The sequence below is a fragment of the Anarrhichthys ocellatus genome, unplaced genomic scaffold (assembly GCF_004355925.1).
Source record: "Anarrhichthys ocellatus isolate YVR2014 unplaced genomic scaffold, GSC_Weel_1.0 scaffold171, whole genome shotgun sequence".
NCBI lineage: Eukaryota > Metazoa > Chordata > Actinopteri > Perciformes > Anarhichadidae > Anarrhichthys > Anarrhichthys ocellatus.
In genome coordinates, this window is record NW_022280201.1 from 171619 (window position 1) to 192440 (window position 20822).

Consider the following 20822-nt stretch of genomic DNA (forward strand, 5'->3'; position numbering starts at 1 on the left):
CTACAAGCCAATTGTCACTCAAAGTCATAGCGCCACCTACTGGCAACAGGAAGACAGCATTATGTGACAAACGGAATACGATTTACATGATATTTACATGATGTGGTCTATACTTGATGTAGACCAACATAATGCATGTTTGCGCGTGTTTTATAGCACCACATAGTGGATACAGGAACAGGTGGAATATTTGCATTACATCATTTACAGCGTCACACAGTGCACGCATTAAAAATAAGTCGAACTTGTGGGCACGCTGTCTGATGGTCGCATATATTTATGGCCACGTCTGCCGGCGTCCCGCTAGTACTCCCGAGATGCAGGAAGGTGCGAGGGCCTTAATTTACACATGTTTTTCTCAGGGTATGTCTCGGCGCTTTCCAAAAAAGGACATTTGGGGACCCGTTGTAACCATAGTAACAGGCCTAGGCTGTGTAAAAATGTTTATTCATAATTCAAACTAAAGCTTATTTATGTTGATATACAGTTATCTATAAGTTATTTTGCTATTATTTACTTTTCTAAATTCTCCTAAACTCTTACAAACAGTTTGGATTTACTGCATGGACACAGGTACATATCTCGCGGTTTCACAGTTACTTCCTCGCTCTGCCTCTAAATCTAACCCCTGAAGCTGCATATCGTTATTTTCGAAATGTCATTGGCTATACGAAGCGTCAGTCATCAGAACGATCGGTTAAAATTGGCTCGAGTTTTACACGAAAGAAGAGGGGCATGCACTGTCCTTCAACGCGGACTCTCGTTGGCTATTGTAGGCTGTGGACAGTACATGGAAGCTCCTATTGGGTCAAGTGAGGTGTCAATCTAAAGGTCAGAGTGCAGCCGCCATTTTGAGATCCAGAAAACGGCAATATTTACATGTGAACTGGAGAAATACATAGATAGTTAGGCATATCTGCCGGCTAATTTCAAATGATGCAACAGCAGTCCATGGGTATTTATTGACGTAATAATGTAAAGGAGGAGTACTTCAGGAAGAGGTTCAGTGATGAGGAGCAGGCCAGCAAGATCATCTCCCACATCAAGACCTCACGAAGCCTCCACATCATGTGCCACATCCCAGTCTTCTGCTGGATCACTGCTACAGTTCTGGAGGATGTGATGAAGACCAGAGAGGAAGGAGAGCTGCCCAAGACCCTGACTGAGATGTATGTAGAATTCTTGGTGTTTCAAACTTATCAGACAGAAGAGAAGTATGACCAAAAAAAGTTCAATCAGTACATTACGTCATTAGCAAAACTGTCTTTTCACCAGCTGGAAGAGGGCAATCTGATCTTCTATGAGAAAGATCTCAAAGAGAGTGGCATTGATGTCAGTGAAGCCTCAAAGTGCTCAGGAGTGTTCACAGAGATCTTCAAAGAGGAACGTGGGATGAAGAATAAAAAAAAAATCTTTAGCTTTGTCCATCTGAGTGTTCAGGAGTTTCTGGCAGCGTTCTACGTAAGAATGAAAGTCATTAACCGAAACAAGAATGTGATGTTGGAGCCAGGGCAAACTTGTGGCAAAACATCTATAACAGAGGTCCACAGGTCTGCTATTGACAAGGCCTTGAAGAGTTCAAACGGACACCTGGACCTGTTCCTCCGATTCCTCCTGGGTCTTTCACTGGAGACCAATCAGGCTCATCTAGAAGACCTACTGACAATGAAAAGTAGCTCACAGACCAATCATGAAACAGTCCGCTACATCAAGAAGAAGCTCAACGAGAAACTGTCTCCAGAGAAAAGCATGAATCTGTTCCACTGTCTGAATGAACTGAATGATGGTTCTCTAGTGGAGCAGATCCAACAGTTCCTCAGATCAGGACGTCTCTCCACAGATAAACTGTCTCCCGCTCAGTGGTCAGCTCTGGTCTTCATCTTACTGACATCAGGAAAAGATCTGGACGTGTTTGACCTGACGAAATACTTTGCTTCAGAGGAGACTCTTCTGAGGCTGCTGCCAGTGGTCAAAGCCTCCAACAAAGCTCTGTAAGTACCCAGATAACTTTCTTTAACAGCTTTATCACATGAGCAGAGTAGTTCTCAACTAATGAAAGTCTTCTGTTGCCAGATTTAGTAAACAAATTGATCAGTTGATCAATTGAAAAACATGCAAATTGTTTCTTCAGTTTCATTGCAACTCCACAGATTAATGTAGGTTTGAAATGAAAAAAAAAATGTCACTTTGTCATTCATTCAAGAGTAAAAGTTACTGGGAATTGGGATCCATTAATTGCTTTTAGATTCCAGCAATATACACAGTAAAAGGCAAAAATCCTCTCGGCACCTGAGACTCGAATCCTCAATTTATAAACTGAGAAATGTTGTATTTTACACTGTAGAAGGAAAAAGATCAGTATTGTGTTTGTCTTCATCACTAACTCTCCTTCAGGCTGAGTGGCTGTAATCTGTCAGAGAGAAGCTGTGAAGCTCTGTCATCAGTCCTCAGCTCCCCGTCCTCTAGTCTGAGAGAGCTGGACCTGAGTAACAACAACCTGCAGGATTCAGGATTCAGGCTGCTGTCCGCTGGACTGGAGAGTTCACACTGTCAACTGCAAACCCTCAGGTCAAGTTTAACAAACCTATAAATGGTGAACCAGAACTTTCATATGGTGCATTGTCATTTGTCTTGAGCCAGTTAATAATGTTTAATTCATGACAGTACTGCCTATATAAATATAAGTGTAAGTTATATAAAATGTAGATATAAATGTTTTCAGACATGTGATGTACATATTTTAGGTTGAGTGGCTGTAATCTGTCAGAGAGAAGCTGTGAAGCTCTGTCATCAGTCCTCAGCTCCCCGTCCTCTAGTCTGAGAGGGATGAACCTGAGTAACAACGACCTAAAGGATTCAGGAGTGAAGCTGCTATCTGCTGGACTGGAGAGCCAACACTGTCAACTAGAGATTCTCAGGTCAGGATTCGTCTTCTGTTTAACTGATAACCATTTAAATGTTGATGTCTAGGGGAGACATCATGTATTTACATTATAACAATTGATCAACAGTTTCAAACTGCTCATTGAGACCTCCAGTCATCCCCTTCCTCTTCTGAGCCTTGTCACACAAAGAGATCTGTCTTTATTACCCTTGGTTACCCCTGGAAATCTTCACATCTAAACATTCTCTGTTTAAACGCACCCCCATTTAGTTACTTCCTCTAATGGAGGCAAAGGCAGAGATGGTCTTGTAAACATTCTCCTAGGTACACAATCATATGTCACATGTATAGTTTTGTTAGTGAGTAAGGCGCATAAACTAAGTCACAGTAGAAATGTACTAGCACAGGAAACATTCTACATTACAGATTTTAGAGATTTTTCATTACCTAAAGGAAGAGATGGGTACTATAATAAAAGACCGGAGTATTGATAAGCTCTGGCGTTACTGGTGTTTTTTATTAGTACTTTTTAATGTTTTGGTGTAATTTATAATCACGCAGCAGCGCTGAGCTCCTCCAACTACAAACGCACACAAAGATAAAAGCATAATCAGATGAAGTGAAGACAGAGAGGTGGAGACACTGAAGTGAACCAGGTGAAGTGAAGATTACTCCAGTTGGAGACAAGTCCACTCGTTACTGTTATATCAATAATAATAACAATACATTTTATTTGTATTTGGTAATCAAAGACACTTTACATGGTAAAAACGGTAAGGAACAAAACAAAAAACATACATAACTAACTTCGCAGGTTAAAAGCAGATTTAAATAGGTGAGTTTTAAGTGCAGTTTTAAAAGAGGCGAGTGACGGAGAATGTCTGAGGTGCTGGGGGAGAGAGTTCCAGAGGGAGGGGGCCTAGTAGAATAACTTCAGTTTTATCTGAGTTTAACATCAGGAAGTTGCAGGTCATCCAGGTTTTTATATTCTTAAAACATGCTTGAAGTTTAGTGAGCTGGTTGGTTTCATCTGGTTTGATCGATAGATATAATTCACTATCATCTGCATAACAATGAAAGTTTACAGAGTGTTTTCTGATAATATTGCCTAAAGGAAGCATATATAAGGTGAACAAGATTGGTCCAAGCACAGAACCTTGTGGAACTCCATAACTAACGTTGGTCTTCATCGAGGCTTCGTCGTTTACAAATAAACTGAGATCGATCCGATAAATAGGATCCAAACCAGTGCGATTCCTTTGATGCCAATATAATGTTCTAGTCTCTGTAACAGGATGTAGTGGTCTATAGTGTCGAATGCATCACTAAGGTCTAACAAGACAAGAACAGAGACTAGTCCTTTGTCTGATGCGATTAGAAGGTCATTAGTTATTTTTACCAGAGCTGTCTCTGTGCTATGATGCTTTCTAAATCTTGACTGAAAATCCTCAAATAAACTATTGTTAAGTAGAAAGTCACACAACTGATTCACGACTGCTTTCTCAAGGATCTTAGAGAGGAAGGGAAGGTTAGAGATCGGTCTATAGTTGGCCAACACCTCTGGATGGAGAGTGGGCTTCTTAAGAAGAGGTTTAATTACAGCTACTTTGAAGGACTCTGGTACATGGCCTGTTAGTAAAGACAGGTTGATCAGATCTAGTAAAGATGTGCTAACTAACGGTAACACTTCTTTAAGCAGCCTTTTTGTTAAGTAAAGTCAACTTATTACATGAAGTGGTGAAACAACTGTTGGTTTAAGTGAAAAGTCGCTGAAAGATGGAGCGAGCGATGAGTGTTTAAATGTACAGTAGCAAATTTGCCACTTTATATATTAATCACACAATTAACTAAATTTAGCTGGAGCTGCGAAAGTTTACTAACAGACAACATATACAATGGCAACAGGAAGTAAGACAATACGCTTACCGTTTTGTCTCACTTCCTGTTCAGAAGGACAGATGACAGGAGGACAGATGACAGAGGACAAGAGGACATATGACAGATGACAGGAGGACAGAAGACACATGACAGAAGACAGGAGGTCTGAACAGGAAGTGAGACAATACAGTAAGTGTATTGTCTCACTTCCTGTTCAGAAGGACGGAAGACAGGAGGACAGGAGAAGACAGACAGGAGAAGAGAAGACAGGAGGACAGAGGACAGACAGGAGGAGAGAGGACAGAAGACAGGGGACAGGAGGACAGAAGAGAGATGAAAAGAGGATATATGACAGGAGGACAAAAGACGGATGACAACAGGACAGAAAACACATGACAGAAGACAGGGAGATAGGAAGACGGAGGACAGAAGACAAATGACAGACGACAAGAAGACAGGACAGGAGGCTAAACGACAGGAGGACAGATGTCAGGAAGACAGAGGATAGGAAGAATGACTGATACTGACTGATGTCTGTGTTCTTCATTCTTTATAAACTTCACTCAGAAATTATATTTATTTTATTGACCTGTTACTTTTTTTCCAGTGAGATATTAATGTTATATTGTGACTTTGTTGTTGTAAACATAACTGTTGCTGCTCTATTAAATATATTTATGAAAAATATCAGAATATTGATGAGAGTAGCTCCTAGTCGGAATAAAATCTCCACCTGAAGGCCACCGTAGTTCTCTACACACTTGTAAAGGGAGGAGTGAGCTGAGGGGATTTAGTTGGTTGCAGCCTGCAACCAACTGTTTGTTAAAACTAACGTCCATAAAATGTCTGAACAAGTCTTATTTTAATTATGAAATATTGTACATTTAGAAACGATTTAACGTTACATATTTAAGAATCAACTCCAGTGTTGATGCTTATGGAAGAAGTGAAGAGATACACAATAATAACAATAATAGTGACTATAATAATCATCATCACCACAATTATCGTCATAATCATTATAATCATCAACATCGTTACATTACATTACAGTCATTTAGCAGATGCTTTTATCCAAAGCGACTTACAATTCTATCACACTGTAGGTACAGCTACGGGTGGTTTTTGGTTTCACCTGGTCAATTGCTCTGCTAAGTGGCAGGGGAGTGGCTTGCACTCCTGGCAGACAATGAGCAATCAGTAGGTAGCTGTCCTTAACTGGTGGTTGAAGCGTCAGGCAAACGAAGGCAACAGGGCGACTCTTTCAAGCCAGACTCGTCGAGCGTGTACTTACGGGTTTTTTATTGACTACCATGTGTTTGCATCCTATTTCTGTCCGTTCCTCTGTCCGATGGTCACGTAGACATTGGGTCACTCTCAGGTGCTGTGACCCCACTAACGCTTCCTTGCTCTCCCTCAACTTTCTGAGACCTGGATCACACCAGAAAACACCACCACACCCACAGCTCTGTCAGAAGTGTACTCTTTATATCACTCTCCCAGAGCTGCGAGGTGAGGTGGTGGTACTGCCCTGCTAATCTCCCCAAAATGGAAATACTCTCTTGTCTCTGTTCCACAGTTCTCCCCGTCCTCTTTCGTATTTCATGCGGTTACTGTCACTTATCCGGTCAAGCTCACTATTGCTGTTGTGTATCGCCCACCAGGCCCTCTTGGTGAGTTCCTGGAGGAGCTTGACACATTAGTCTCGCACTTCCATGACGATGGCTCAGCACTCATCCTGCTCGGCGACTTCAACATCCAGACTGATGAGTCAGAACCTCTTCCTCTCCACCTTTGACCTTTACCTCTCATCTTCTCCTCCTACCCACAAGGCCGGCAACCAGCTGGATCTTATCTTCACTAGACACTGTTCTACTGCTAACCTCTCCGTCACTCCCCTCCAGCTCTCTGACCACTATTTCATGTCCTACTCCCTCTCCCTCTCCTCTCTCCCCTTACTTCCTCCACCTACCCACATGGTTTCTACCCGTAGTCATCTCCGCTCCCTCTCCCCAGCTGATCTTTCCTCTTCTGTCTCCCTGACCCAAAATCCTTCTCTCTCCTATCCCCTGATACTGCTACTGACCTTCTCCTCTCCACCCTTTCCTCTTCTTTGGACAACCTCTGTCCCTTCACCTCCAGGCCTGCACGGCCAACCCCACCTGCCCCATGGCTGTCAGACTCAGTGCGTACTGACAGACGGAGCCTAAGAGAGGCTGAGCTTAAATGGAGAAAAGGCAAACTCTCTGGGGACCTTCTTAACTTCCAAGCTCTTCTTTCCACTTCCGCTCTAAAATCCTAACCTCTGCTTCCAATCCTAAAATACTCTTCGAAACTTTCTCTTCACTCCTCCAACCCCCACCCCCACCCCCTACTTCCTCCCTTCTCCCTGATGATTTCGCCAACATCTTTGACAAGAAGGTAAACGATATCAGATCCTCCTTCTCTCAGCCCTCCTCTCCCTGTCCACCATCTCCCTCTCTATCCTCTCCAGCTCTCCCCCCTCAGCTCTCCCTCCCCTCTCCTATCTTGCTCCCCTCTCCCCTAACGAGGTCCTCAACCTTGACCCGATCCCCTCCCCTCTTCTTCAGTCTATTGCGATTGAACTCCTTCCTTTTTTCACCCACCTCATCAACAAATCCCTAGTTTCAGGATGCTTTCCCACGGCTTTCAAGACTGCCAGAGTCACCCCCCTTCTGAAGAAACCATCACTTGACCCCTCTGATGTCAAGAACTTCAGACCGGTTTCTATTCTACCCTTTCTATCCAAAACACTTGAACGTGCTGTCTTTACTCAACTGTCTTCCTATCTCCACCAGAACAGCCTCTTGGACCCCCACCAGTCCGGGTTCAAGGGTGGTCACTCGACAGAGACAGCCCTCCTTGCGTTGACGGAGTCGCTTCACGCCGCGAGAGAGAACTCTTTCTCCTCTGTCCTGATTCTCCTGGACCTGTCTGCAGCGTTTGACACGGTGAACCACCAGATCCTCCTCTCCACCCTCGAGGGGATGGGCGTCTCAGGCTCTGCACTCTCCCTGCTTGCATCCTACCTGACAGGTCGATCCTACCAGGTGACATGGAGGGGGGCCGTGTCGGAACCACGCATGCTGACTACAGGGGTTCCACAAGGTTCAGTCAGTCCTGGGCCCCCTTCTCTTCTTGCTCTACACACCAACTCTGGGTTCTGTTATTTGCTCGCATGACTTCTCTTACCATTGTTATGCCGATAACACCCAGCTGGTCTTGTCATTTCCCCGCGGTGAAACTCAAGTGGAGGCACGCATCGCTGCATGCTGGGCTGACATCTCGAAGTGGATGGCGACACACCAACTTGGACTGCGAGGAACCTGGGTGTGACCCTGGATGACCAACTGTCATTCTCAGCAAACATTGCATCGGTTACATGTTTCATAACTGCAGCTGTTTGTCTGAATGGAGGATCTGAGTGAAGGTTGATGAAGATCAGTGATGATGATGAAGCTTCATTCTGACTGTTTCTTCCTCCAGGGTTGAACCTGCTGGAGATCAGTGGCTGAAACCTGGTCTGAGGAAGTGTGAGTGTTCACTTTGATTCATGAAGTCTCAAATAAACCCATCAGCTGTGTTTGATGATGAACTGATGCTGTTTCATGTCTCCTTCTCTCCTTCAGATGCCTGTGAACTCACAATCGACACAAACACAGTGAACAGAAAGATCAAACTGTCTGACAACAACAGGAAGGTGACACGTGTGGTGGAGGAGGATCAGTCATATCCTGATCATCCAGACAGGTTTGACTCCTGGCCTCAGCTGCTGTGTAGAACTGGTCTGACTGGTCGCTGTTACTGGGAGGTCGAGTGGAGAGGAATAGTTTATATATCAGTGAGTTACAGAGGAATCAGAAGGAAAGGAGACAGTGATGACTGTAGGTTTGGAAAGAACGATCAGTCCTGGAGTCTGAGGTGCTTATATGGTCGTTACTCTGTCTGCCACAATGACAGTACAACACAACTCCCCTCCTCCTCCTCCTCCTCCTCCTCCTCCTCTGGTAGAGTAGCAGTGTATGTGGACTATCCTGCTGGCTCTCTGTCCTTCTACAGAGTCTCCTCTGACACACTGATCCACCTCCACACCTTCTACACCACATTCACTGAACCTCTTTATCCTGGCTTTGGGGTCTGGGCCTACTCTGGTTCAGTGTCTCTGTGTTCTGTGGAGGGAGAGTCTCCTCCTCTGTAAAAACTCACTCTGCTGACGATCAGATTCAGATCAATAGAACAAAATATAATCAACAAATAAATCACTTTTATATATTATTATGGAGAAAACAATGAACCTTTATTGATCCCTCGGTGAAACTCAGAAATGAATACTTCAGTACTGTGAGAAGAATTCATCTGGACGGACTGCCCTGGTCAGTAGGTGTCTTAGAAGGACACTATATCGAAAACAATGTACAAAAAAGACCAAAAACAAATGAATAAAGTAACTTAAAGAGGCTACAGGGATCTGTGGCTCTCCAAAGCTTGCGCCTACTGCACACGTGTCCTACACTGAGTACACACACACACACACACACACACACACACATAGTCACCACGTATGGTTCAATACATACAGTAATGTCAAAATACACACACAAAGAAGATTGATCAGCATCAGTCTGGGGCCTCTTAGCTCCTCTCGTGTTCTTTAGTTGATATTTCATAATCAATAAGAGTAATCTAAAGGTTAAGCAACCTCTTCTTCTGTGGTGTGCTACAGGTTGCATAAGGCACCTGAGGACCATTGTAACCTTTTTATATGAATTGTATGAACCATATGAACTATCATCAACCTCATGTTGTTGGATTGCTTGAAGGTGACTCTTGCTTGGGGACAGGGCTCCTCCCTCATCAAGGTAGCAGTCAGACAACGCTGCCTAAAGAGTACACATGTTGAGAGGTTTACTCTGCTATATAATCTAAGCTCGTATAATCGGTTGTCACTGTGATATCATGTTTTCATTGTGTTGAACCAAACCGTGAGCAAGAGCGTCATAAGTCCAGAGTACAAGTAGGAACCACTAAATTCAGCCTTGAAAGAAGAAGTCGACTAAAGGCCTTAAGCAGGCCACGCAGCCTGTCAGGGGGGTGCAGTGCTCCGCGGCTCAGGCTGATATCAACCTTCGATTTTGTCAAATTGAGGCTGGCTCTTCGGCTTGTGCGCTGGCAGAGGAAAGGGAAGGTGCAAGTCTTAACTGGTGTTAGATTTTAAATTGAACTTTTCTCCGGACTTTTGGCACGACACTTTGCTCACTGGTGAAGGCTTCACTCTATTCGGGTGTTGCAAACTGTGTGTCAAACATTTTCCTCTGTATTTGTAACCAAATAGATATACTTTGAATCGATTTAAATAAACAAGTTAAAGCTTATTTTCTACGGCTCCATCTTTTCATCTCGATCGGGACAAAGAACCTAGAGAGAGGGGCCTCTTCTACGGGGTACCGCTCAGCCCCTGAGGTAAGCTGAAGATGCTCACACCACGGCACACGTACTGATTTCAACACACACACACACACACACACACACACACACACACTCACACACAGGGCCACAGGCAGTAGGGAAGGAGGAGAGACCTGGGTACAGTGTGAAAAAGATTTAAACCAGTGGATCACAGAGTAGGAAGATAAAAATGATTCTTGTTGCCCCGAATAGCTATCCGAGCACTATACGGTATCGAAACCAAAGTATAAGGAGTAGGGTGTGAATTAAAATAGAATTGTCCAAAACAAGAAAATAGCAGACCACCGTCATAGGTTTATCTCTTTAGAATGTATTCTTAGAACGTGCAGAAGAGAAACGAGGAGCACGTATTCTTACTTTCATTGTGAATGCAGGACTTTCAGGTTTCACTACTTCAACTTAAAGATCCGTTGAAGACTTTTGGATGAATGAACATAATATTAATAAGTATATTTTCATCGTCACTTGAAGATAAGAATCGTGTTTCGTTCCAGCTGCATGTGAAAGTTCAGGCTCCTCGCTGCTTGAACTGAATCGTTGTTTCCGCTCCTCGTCATTCCCCCGACAGATGAGGAAACATGGGTCAGCCACACTTCTGGAGTTACGCAATATCTCTTATTCAATCAGTATGAAAGCATCCTTTCCAGCCGTGAAATTGGAGCGCATCCACGAGATTACAAATCATTATGAGCGGAAATGAGCATAACTAAGCAGCAGTTTAACTTAGTCTATCCTCGGCGTGGTGATGACGGCCGGCTCAGGATGCCGGCGGGCCTGCAAGTAGTCGCAGTTTGGTCGTGCACCTCCCACTTTTCAATTTGCCGCGTTGAGAAATGTTCTTCTCATTTCAAGTAAAGTAAGGGATGTATTTATAGATTAATTTACATAACAGAAGCTTTTAATAAAGTTGCATCTTAAAATAAAGTACTTCATTTTAGGAAATCAATTTAACTTAAAATTCAGTTCATTCAGGCTGAAGTGATGTCAATCAAAAAGTATGACATTACATCTTATCTTCTAAAATGAGAAATTTGTGTATAGAAACTGTATGTGTGGTTATTAACACTTGTTTCAGCTCTATTCTCTCTGTTAACATCATTGTTGGGCAGTGAACTCATGTGCTAGGATTCTGATCATATTGGGCTCTTAGGTCATTCTGTGCCTTATTTAGGATTGATTGGGTGCGTTTGCTCAAAAGATTTGTGCTTGGTCTCATAGTGGCGCTTCACCTTGCTGCTTTGAATAATCGTAACGGTCTCTGGACATCTGAGACGCACTGGTTTAAACTGTCGTGGGAGGAATGAACATTTAAGAGTCTGTCCATTCTTTGTTAAAGGCACTAGTCTCACTGTCCACATTCCTTTTTTTGGAGAACGCATGTGTAATAACTTCTCTGACTCACGTACTTCTTCTGTTGGGTCTCCCTCCCCAACTCTCGTCTGCATGTGTAAATCGAACTGGAGTTGCGACGCTGCTGGACGCTATCAGAATACACATATTTGATTGGCCGAGTAGCATCACGTGATGTGATGTGCAACGCGTAGTTGGCGTGTTTCCTGGACCTCTGAACGAGTGCCGTAAAGGCTAGAAAAGCTGCACCGCTTAAAATAGAAGCGCTCCATCAAAACTATATAATTCTCAATTATCTATCAGGTGCAGGTCCAGGGTCCAGATACAACAGCATCTGGGTCCGGACCGTGGTCTGGCTGTTAGTGACCCTGGCATAGAGTATAAATGGCTCCATTCAGGCTCAGAAATCAGGCACGTTTGCGGAGGCTCGCGATGCAGCGCAAGCAGATTAAAACGAGCTTTATGCTCCCTCTCAATTTTCCAGGCGCGTCATCCCTTAGGAACGCTCTTTCCTTTCCTGCTCGCTGGAAATGGCAGCTTCCTTGTCCTAATATGCACAATCTGTCTTAATGACGGGTGCCGTACTGACCTGCGTGTCAGGTCACTCTGTGCTATCACTGGAACGGTGTAACATTTTCTACAACAAGCTGGTGATTTCTCTGAATCACTAAAACGTCGATACGGATGCAGGACAACCGTGGGTTTTTGGGGGGTTCTGTCAAGACCAGTGGTTTGCTGGACACTTTCCTCCCTCTTTTCACAGTTTGATTTCCATCCTGTGTGATAATCAAGCTGCTGTTATCATCAACTGAGGGTGCTCCTCTTCCGAAGACATCATGCACAATTTTGGATCTGGCCTGTCATCTTCGTCATTATAGCTTTCAACTTAAACACTCCAAATGCCTAGGTGCGTGCTCTGTAATTTCGGCTCGTACAGACTTTTTTTGGCCTTTTATATCCATGATGAACTACCTATGTTTAAGACGTACTACTTGCTCCACTTCTCCTTACCCCAGTGTATCTTCCTTTGTCTAAATTAAGGTTAACTATCATTTAGAGTTAATCCTGACTAAAAGTAACCACCTCAACATTAGTCGGGGCATTCTTTTAGAATAGGGGCTGCTACTCCGGCTGCAAACCAAGGCATCTCATCTCCATCCCTGCAGCAAATGGGACGTTGGTCTGCCTTCACCACCTACATTTGCCCCAACCTCAATTCAAGACTCGTAAATCAAGCTTATTAAAGCCTTAACAATGTCCAGTAAGCCATGCATATAACTTGGTGGTGGTGTCATTTTTACTTTGTTTCTTGCATTATTGGCATGTCATTTCATTCGTTTTATGCTCACCAGAGGCTGGGTAAAACACTTCCATAAAGTGTCGCTGTCTTAGCTAAAAGAACCAGCTGAAACAGGCCAAACTTAGGGGAACTTCCCTAAGCGCTTCCCTAACCAGAAGAAAGAGGACTTCCAGTCTGTCTCCTGGAACTGAAACTTCAGACAACGTGGAGCAGGTAGAGAAAAACATCACACTCTTCCTTCCTGCTTCTCTTCAGGACGAACGATTCTTTTCTCCGATTCAGAACAGCAGCTTCAACTCACAAACAATGTTCCTCGTTAAAATCACGACATTATTCCCTCTACTGTAACTACTATTTTTTTCTGAACTAACCACGGTTATTCTGATGACACAAACTATTTGTCCCATAAATTCTATGGCTTGTATATCTTGCAATATAAATCTTGTTCTACTGCCGACAATAATCGGGCCCATCAGGGTTTTGCAAAACATTAGATATCATGTTGTTCACCACTGATGAAGGTTAGGCTCTACCGTACAATCAGGTTTTCTCTGGACATGTGTTAATCTTATGAAGGACTCTGAGAGCTCATCCAGTACCTGTAGTACCTCCTGGAATCGTTTCATAGGCGTACCGTTCTGCTTTGGACGATTCGAATTCAGCGTAATGTAAAATAATCGAATATCTCGTCTCATCAGGTAAATCCTGGTCCTGTGTATGAGAACATCTCAGCTCAACCAACAGATCACAATGATCTCGTCTACAGCAGAGTCCACTTCCTTCAGAGCACAGTCCAGCCAGATCCAGATCCACATCCGGATCCGGATCAGGGCCCCTATGCAGTTATCAACTTCAGACCCACCAGGAGACCTGAGTGAGAAGCTATTACGACTGATTCAGGATTTATTTTGAGGGATACGTTGTAAGAACTATGTGACTTTTACAGGATGGGCCACATGTCTTAGATCCTACTGGTACGAGTTTGATCAAACTTGTGGGATATTATATTTTTACTGTGGAGGTAAATTCCAGGGTACTTGAATCACACATCATCTGAAGGCGTGACAAACTGGGTTACAGATTGTGTAATGTCATTGTGAGCGTTAGCAGAAATACATAGCTCCTCTAATAATGTTTAAATACTTTACCACAGCACATTAATGCATTATTAGGTTTACTGTCAGGCATGATGGACCGGCAGGAGATCCGTAGAATTTGTAAACCCGTAGAGACTGAATGGAACGACACACAACCTCCTGGACCTTCAGAACCTGTATAATAATTATTCAGCAGAAAGACTGATGCTAGGGGTCTCTGTGGTGCCTTTTCAGGGGTATGATGCTTTTTATTAGAGTGAATTCAACTTTGTCATTTCACAACAGGTACAGTATGAAGGACGGGTACCTTTAGTTGATGTTTCACTTAATTTTTTAAGATTCAGTTACAAACCTTTGTGGCATATTTCAATCATAAAAATACATAAATTGGTGTCAACACACAACATTACAGCTGCTGGCCGGACATTTTTTGAGGAGGAGGAGGAACACATTTTATACAAAATCTGTTATTCTACAAGCACAGCACAAGTTTTAGTTATCTAGCAGACGTCTTTACAGAGCTGCAGCAACATAGAAGTGAGTTTTGGTGGAGGCGTGAACCTTTTTGCGATTGGATTATGGATTGTACCTTTAAATAAAGTTGAATAAAGTGAAATAAAGTTGAATAAAGTGAAATAAAGTTGGATAAAGTGAAATAAAGATGAATAAAGTGAAATAAAGTTGAATAAAGTGAAATAAAGTGAAATAAAGATGAATAAAGTGAAATAAAGATGAATAAAGTTGAATAAAGTGAAATAAAGTTGAATAAAGTGAAATAAAGTTGAATAAAGTGAAATAAAGATGAATAAAGTTGAATAAAGTGAAATACAGTTGAATAAAGTGAAATAAAGATGAATAAAGTGAAATAAAGTGAAATAAAGTTGAATAAAGTTGAATAAAGTGAAATAAAGATGAATAAAGTGAAATAAAGTTTGGACAAAGTGAAATAAAGTGAAATAAAGTTGAATAAAGTGAAATAAAGTGGAATAAAGTTGAATAAAGATGAATAAAGTTGAATAAAGTGAAATAAAGTTGAATAAAGTGAAATAAAGTTGAATAAAGTGAAATAAAGTGGAATAAAGTGAAATAAAGTGGAATAAAGTGAAATAAAGTGGAATAAAGTGAAATAAAGTGGAATAAAGTGAAATAAAGTTGACTGTTGTGCTCTGAATTCTTCACTAGCTCATTGATCAAATATAGAGAAGTAGTAAATTAAAGTTACGAGTGTGACTGCTACAAAGAAACAACACAAGTCCATATTAATATATTTTATTACCACACGACACTTCAGTGATTAATCCAAATACACAAATCACAAGAAATCATTTCTAGTTCACGTTGTGCGAGTAGCAGTAAGTCTTCACTTTGTCCTTCAAGTAAAATCAAAGTCCAGTCGTGACAGAAGACGTTAAATCAAAGACACTCAGTGGACAGAGGTCTACAGCCAGTCAGAGAGTTTAAATATCGTCAGGAAGTTTTAGAGGAAAGGCCTGAATGTATAAGTACTGCAGGGTCCCTCTGATCATTTGACCTGATACTACAGAGTACTCTAGATGATGTACAAGTACTGCAGGGTCCCTCAGATGAGGAACAAGAGAAGGAGGAATGAGGAGGAGTTTAATCACAACCAATCAGAGTTGGATTCAAACTCTCTGATCATGGACGGATTAGGAGACAACGGTCATTTAGCATCTCCTCGTGATAGTTTAGCTTTTTTTAAAGTCATTTAGTGACTCTGTGGTCGTTTTGCATCTATTTTTAGATATATTATGTTTCCATGTGGTCCTTTAGAGCATCCTTGTCGTCGTTTTGCATCTATCTGTCATGTTTTACGTTTTCATCTGGTGGTTTTGTGTCTCTTCGTCGTCATGTCGGGTTGTTTGTAGTTGTTTTGTGCGTGTTAGTGATCATTCAGCGTGTCTTTGTGACGGTGTTGTGTTTCATCCAGTAACAGGTAATCCATCCACGTCTCCAAAGAGAAGAGGAGGGTTCAGTTGAAGACGGGAAAACTCCTCACTCTTCTTCACTGGTTGGTAGACAAACGGTAAACTTAAAGAAGCATGATAGTTATCAGGTCAGTGATGAGGTCAGTGATGCTACGTTACTAGCCTCTCGTTGAGTCAGTCCTTTTCCTGTCTGTTATATGCGTGTGTCTAGATTCACACGCGTGTTCCTGCGTACGGACATTTCAGTGTAAATATGAGTCACTGTGGTCCCGTCGTCTCCAGGAGTCTGAAAGAAGAGCCCACCAACACAGACGTTCCGTCTCGTCTCCTGACTCCAGCACAGGACTCTCCTCTGCTCTCGTTGGTCCCGGGTTTCGCAGCCTCTCCTCCTTGTGTCTCCCGTGCTTTCAGTTGTCCAGCAGCACCTTTGCCAGGAACTGGAGGGTTTCCCTCTTCTCGTACAGGTACATCTGGGTTTCCCACAGCATGTCCACCAGGACGGCGTCACTCACCTCATCCAGCATCACCTCCTGAGACAGCTGGGGACTCAGTCTGCACAGAAGAGCATGAACCGTAGACCAGAGCTTTAGAAACCATGAAGCAATGAGACCATCACTAATAGCAGAGGTCTGTGGGCAGCTTTGCTCTCAGGTCCACATGTGCTGCTTCATGAACTGAGTAAACGTGATATGACTGTTAACATTGTTTGATGGCATGTGTTCTCTGAGTTTATTCTTTGACGAGGCCGTCTGGTTGTGAGAGCAGCCACAGCACCTGATTGGTTGCTCTGTATCCGTCTAATCTGTGACTTTAAACGCTGCAGCACTTAGGACAGACTGATGGTTTACAACACAGCAGAAGAAGAAGAGAGATGACGAGAAGTGGGCCAAAGAGCAGACGGAGTGATAAAGATGTGACGTCAGAAACAAACGGTTGAATTCGACTGCAGAGGAAGAGGACTAAAGAACAGCGGGTTCACCGTCAGCTGACCTGTGGTAGACGGTGTCGATCATTTCACACCAGGCTCCAGCTCTGTCCACCGTACAGCCATCAGAGTCCGTACACTGTCCAGAGAGAGAGAGAGAGAGAGAGAGATTCTAAATCATTGTTATTGGTACTACGTCCAGAATATCAGAGATATAATAAAGAGGCTCCAGAACAAGTGGGCGGAGCTTAGGAGGAGGTAGAATAACTCTTGGAACATGTTAAAGCTGACTAGCAAGTTCTGTTGGCTGGTTAGCGGGCTGGTTAGTTAGCGAGCGGGCTAGTTAGCGAGCGGGCTAGTTAGCGGGCTCTGATCTCTGATTTAACCGAGGAGCAAAGTGCTCCGATCACAAACAGCTGGAACCAGGAGCTGAACTCGTAGTCCTACAGGACACACACGTCTGTGGGCGTACTCACACAGTCCACCAGCATCTTGCCCAGCTCCTTGGCTCCTACGAAGCTCTTGGCCAGCTCCAGAGGGTTGGAGGGTCGGAAAACATCCACGGAGCTCACCACCACCTGAGGAGGTTTACCTGGAGAGACGCGGCAGCAAACAAGTGTGTTTGTTCAGAGACAAAGCTCAGTTCAGAGCTCGTTATTCACGATGTGCAACTTGTCCTGCGTTTGACATTCCTGAATGCTGCCTCCTGTCTTAAAGAATGTCAGGACTCTGGTCCATAGGGCTCGTTGGTTTAAGACAACGATCCACTTTGTGTCTTATCTCCGAACTCGAGGCTCGACGTTACGACTACGTCCACTTCTTATTAATAAGACTATGAATGGGACCCAAAGAGACTTTTTCCCACAAACTTACGCTGAGAGAAAGACATCTGCAACTCAGAGGACAATTTATTTTGAGGAAGATCAACTTCCCAGTTTGAACACTTGAATGTCGTACTTAAAGTTGTAAAATGCACTAACAGCTGAATCCAGAGATATTATCCTTCTTCTGTTAATAACAATGAGAACAAGGCGGGAATTGAGGGCTGGGAGGCGGGGCTAAAAGAGACACGCGTGAGCATGCAATGCATCCTGGTACATGTAGGCACAGCCGGCACAGAACTTTCTCTGTCAATAGATAGTCAGGCGTCTTACCTGTACCCAGAGAGACCACTATACCCAACTTCTTGATCTGGGTTCCGTGGCCCTGAGAGGGAGGAGGGTTAAAAATAAAAGAAAGGAGGAAACAGATCATTTATTGATCTAAAAACCCCACAAATGCTTTAAATCGCCACACAGGTAAGTGATTGAATGTGAACTGAACGGATGACCACGGGCAGAAGGAGAAGGTCATGTTGCCTACCTCTGCTCTCAAAGCTTTATTGCACTGATGGATCTCTGACATGGCGTCCAGCGTCGGGTTGTTGGCCAGCAGCCCTCCGTCCAGAAAGCGGCCCATTGGTCGGAAGTAAGTGGGGGCGGCGCCGCTGGAGCGGGCGGCTCGCCACACGAGTTGTTCTGGTGTCAAGATTTCAGGATTTAAGGCACTCAAACACATCCACAAGTCATCAACGCTGAGAAACGCCAAGACATGAAACACGTCAGCGTGTGTTTGAATCACAAGTAAAGGAAAAGTTTGACATGAAGTAGAAGTATTCTATTTCTTGCTGAGAAGAGGAAGATGGATACCAGTCTGCTCCAGCACCAGCAGGCTAGCTTAGCTTAGCATAAAGACCTGAAACAGCTCTAAGGCTCATTAATTAAGACAAAAAAACTGTCAAACTGTCCCTTTAAACATGGGAGCGTGTGGGGCGCCGCCCTCTTTAAAGTGCTGAGCGTGCTCTCTCTCACACAGACACACACCTTCATCAGTCACCTTCCTACGCTTTGCGGTCGGCTCCTCTGCGTATCCTACTACCAACACATCCTCATCCTCCCATCCTGCAAACAACAACATGGCTGCACTCAAACAACACGCCACAGCTGGACTTGTTCAGCATGCACATTCAGAAGTAGCTTCAGTAGCCGCGTTCACCCGGTGACTCGCAAATGACTCTTTTCAGATCAGCCGGGAGTCAACGCCACCCCAGTGGTTGCGATCAGTGCAGTATGACCCCAGTGAGCCAATCAAAGAGCAGCTGTAGGTGTTCAGGTACCTTGTGGGATGGTGAGGGGCTTGAAGGTGGCGGTGGTGGCGTATGGAGGCTCTCTGTGCACGGAGGGAGGGTCATAGTTCCTGAAGATGTGCAGCTCGCCTGGATGTCTGTCTGCTAGAACACTGGTCACCATCACCCTGAGCAGAAGCACACACAGAGAGAGAGAGAGAGAGAGAGAGAGAGAGAGAGAGAGAGAGAGAGAGAGTCAAACCTGAACAAAAGAAGTTGATGAATCATCAGACAAACATGTCAGTCAGTGAGCTTTACAGTATATTTATATCTTCTAGCCAGACGTCAACCTCCGGTTCTTTAAAGTGAAGTCAAAGCTTCATGTGTTGAAGCTGGATCTTCTTCTTCTGGGAACGTTTTTAGTGTGTGTTTAAATATTGTGCTCATGTTCGTGTGGTAACACAGTGCTGGCTCACACTATCAGCTAGAGATGCTATCGTGAGGGTTTTATTGATACGTTTCTGCCCAGTGGACACACTCAACATGAACAGTTACCTGGGGTAACGGACATCCGTCATCTTGGTGTTCTCTCCAAACTCCTTCTTCAGGAAGTCCTCCAGCGGCGCCGACTCATAAGGTCGTGACCCCTTGAACACCTGCTCCTTCATCCTGAAGTACAGGCAGAGCAGGTACTCCATGGACTTACCTACGCAGAGCAGAACACATCACGGTCGTGTCCATGCTTCGTCACAAGAACCACGTGAAGATAAGGAAGGGAAGCACACACACACACACACACACACACACACACACACACACACACACACACCGTGGACGATGGCGAGGGCCAGGATGCCCCCGGTGCTGGTTCCAGCCACCCAGTCGAAGAGCTCCCTGATGGGCCGACCGGCCTCTCGCTCCAGAGCGATCAGCATCTGGATCAGCACCAGGCCTTTAATACCTCCACCGTCCAGACACAGCAGTCTGTCCGTCCTGCAGAGGAGAGGATCACAACACGGGTTTCTCAGCGCATACGTTGTGCGACGCACAGATCGTACAGATGAAAACATTCATCAATACAGACGGCACAGTGACTCACTTCCTGTTCTCCTTCTTGGCGCCGTCCGCCTCAGATGTGCCTCTGCTCATTGCGCTGACTGCAGCGCCCGCATACAGGACGTCCTGAAACCCTGTCGGCCAATCACAACAGCCAATGATATGGGGGCCGACACACGGCATCAGAACGTGTGCATTCAGGAGGGAAAAGGAGGCGCTGGGGTTTTCTACAAGCATCATGGGAGTTTCATACCCAAGAACAATCCATGCCTTCAGTAACCACCAGCACAGCTTCAGTATGCGGCTCATAAAAGGTGTTTGGGAGCAGAGGAACGAGAAACGAGACCTCATTTGTTTTGGTCAGTGCATCATATTAACATCACACCTTGCAGCTCAGGCTTCACAGAAAACAAAACAAAATGTCCCCCAGAGAGCTTACATCTATAATCTCCAAGAATTTCAATTAAATAAGGAACGAACTGTTCGACTGTGTCGTTACTGGGAAAACAAAATCACAATCTCCAAAGAGAACCAAACAGAGACCTTCAAGATTGAGACTTTAAAGGCAGAACAAGTAGGATTCTCCTAAAGTAAAGTAGACTGAGACAGAAATAATTCCTCTCAATCATCACTTCTGACCTCGAGAAGTGATTTTATTATCTTACTGTTTCTGGACATCAACCTCTGTAAAAGCTGCAGGTGTCAGATGGTCAGCATGCATCGTGCACACGGTGCAACAGGTGGATCAGAAGAGTGAAGTCAGAGCTTCATGTGTTAAAGCTGCATTCTCTCTAG

General features: G+C 44.1%; 2 protein-coding genes across 4 annotated transcripts in view; one reads left to right on the top strand and one right to left on the bottom strand.

The window, feature by feature from the left end:
• Positions 1 to 815: 815 nt before the first annotated feature.
• Positions 816 to 19775, top strand: LOC116400445 (NACHT, LRR and PYD domains-containing protein 3-like). Of its 2 annotated transcripts, XR_004213923.1 has the most exons (6): positions 816 to 1991; positions 2395 to 2568; positions 2745 to 2918; positions 8270 to 8316; positions 8413 to 9334; positions 19752 to 19775. XR_004213923.1 is itself a non-coding variant. In XM_031878280.1 (5 exons), exons 1-5 carry the CDS (start codon positions 1069 to 1071, stop codon positions 8979 to 8981), a joined length of 1887 nt encoding a protein of 628 aa, XP_031734140.1. In that variant the 5' UTR covers positions 816 to 1068; the 3' UTR covers positions 8982 to 10325. The 2 variants fall into 2 exon arrangements, 1 of the variants encoding a protein (XP_031734140.1); XM_031878280.1 differs by lacking the exon at positions 19752 to 19775 and having other exon boundaries at positions 8413 to 10325.
• The window catches only part of pla2g6 (phospholipase A2, group VI (cytosolic, calcium-independent)), a 17326-nt gene continuing 11581 nt past the window's right edge, over positions 15078 to 20822 (bottom strand). Inside the window, exons 10-19 of one of the 2 annotated variants that reach the window (XM_031878278.1) lie at positions 20071 to 20161; positions 19801 to 19964; positions 19527 to 19677; positions 19023 to 19159; positions 18730 to 18807; positions 18230 to 18384; positions 18022 to 18073; positions 17344 to 17459; positions 16933 to 17006; positions 15078 to 16494 (exon numbers count right to left, since the gene is read on the bottom strand). In XM_031878278.1, the coding sequence (XP_031734138.1) occupies positions 16350 to 16494; positions 16933 to 17006; positions 17344 to 17459; positions 18022 to 18073; positions 18230 to 18384; positions 18730 to 18807; positions 19023 to 19159; positions 19527 to 19677; positions 19801 to 19964; positions 20071 to 20161 (1163 nt within the window). In that variant the 3' untranslated portion in view covers positions 15078 to 16349. The remainder of the gene's footprint in view (positions 16495 to 16932; positions 17007 to 17343; positions 17460 to 18021; positions 18074 to 18229; positions 18385 to 18729; positions 18808 to 19022; positions 19160 to 19526; positions 19678 to 19800; positions 19965 to 20070; positions 20162 to 20822) is intronic. The other variant, XM_031878279.1, reaches the window with a different exon arrangement.

Excerpts from the sequence above, each read along its gene's own strand:
- LOC116400445 (XM_031878280.1), top strand. The coding sequence starts at position 1,069 with ATGTGCCACATCCCAGTCTTCTGCTGGATCACTGCTACAGTTCTGGAG. Across the intron at positions 2,919-8,269 it reads TGTCAACTAGAGATTCTCAG|GGTTGAACCTGCTGGAGATC; the intron begins GTCAGGATTCGT and ends TTCTTCCTCCAG. Across the intron at positions 8,317-8,412 it reads GAAACCTGGTCTGAGGAAGT|ATGCCTGTGAACTCACAATC; the intron begins GTGAGTGTTCAC and ends TCTCTCCTTCAG.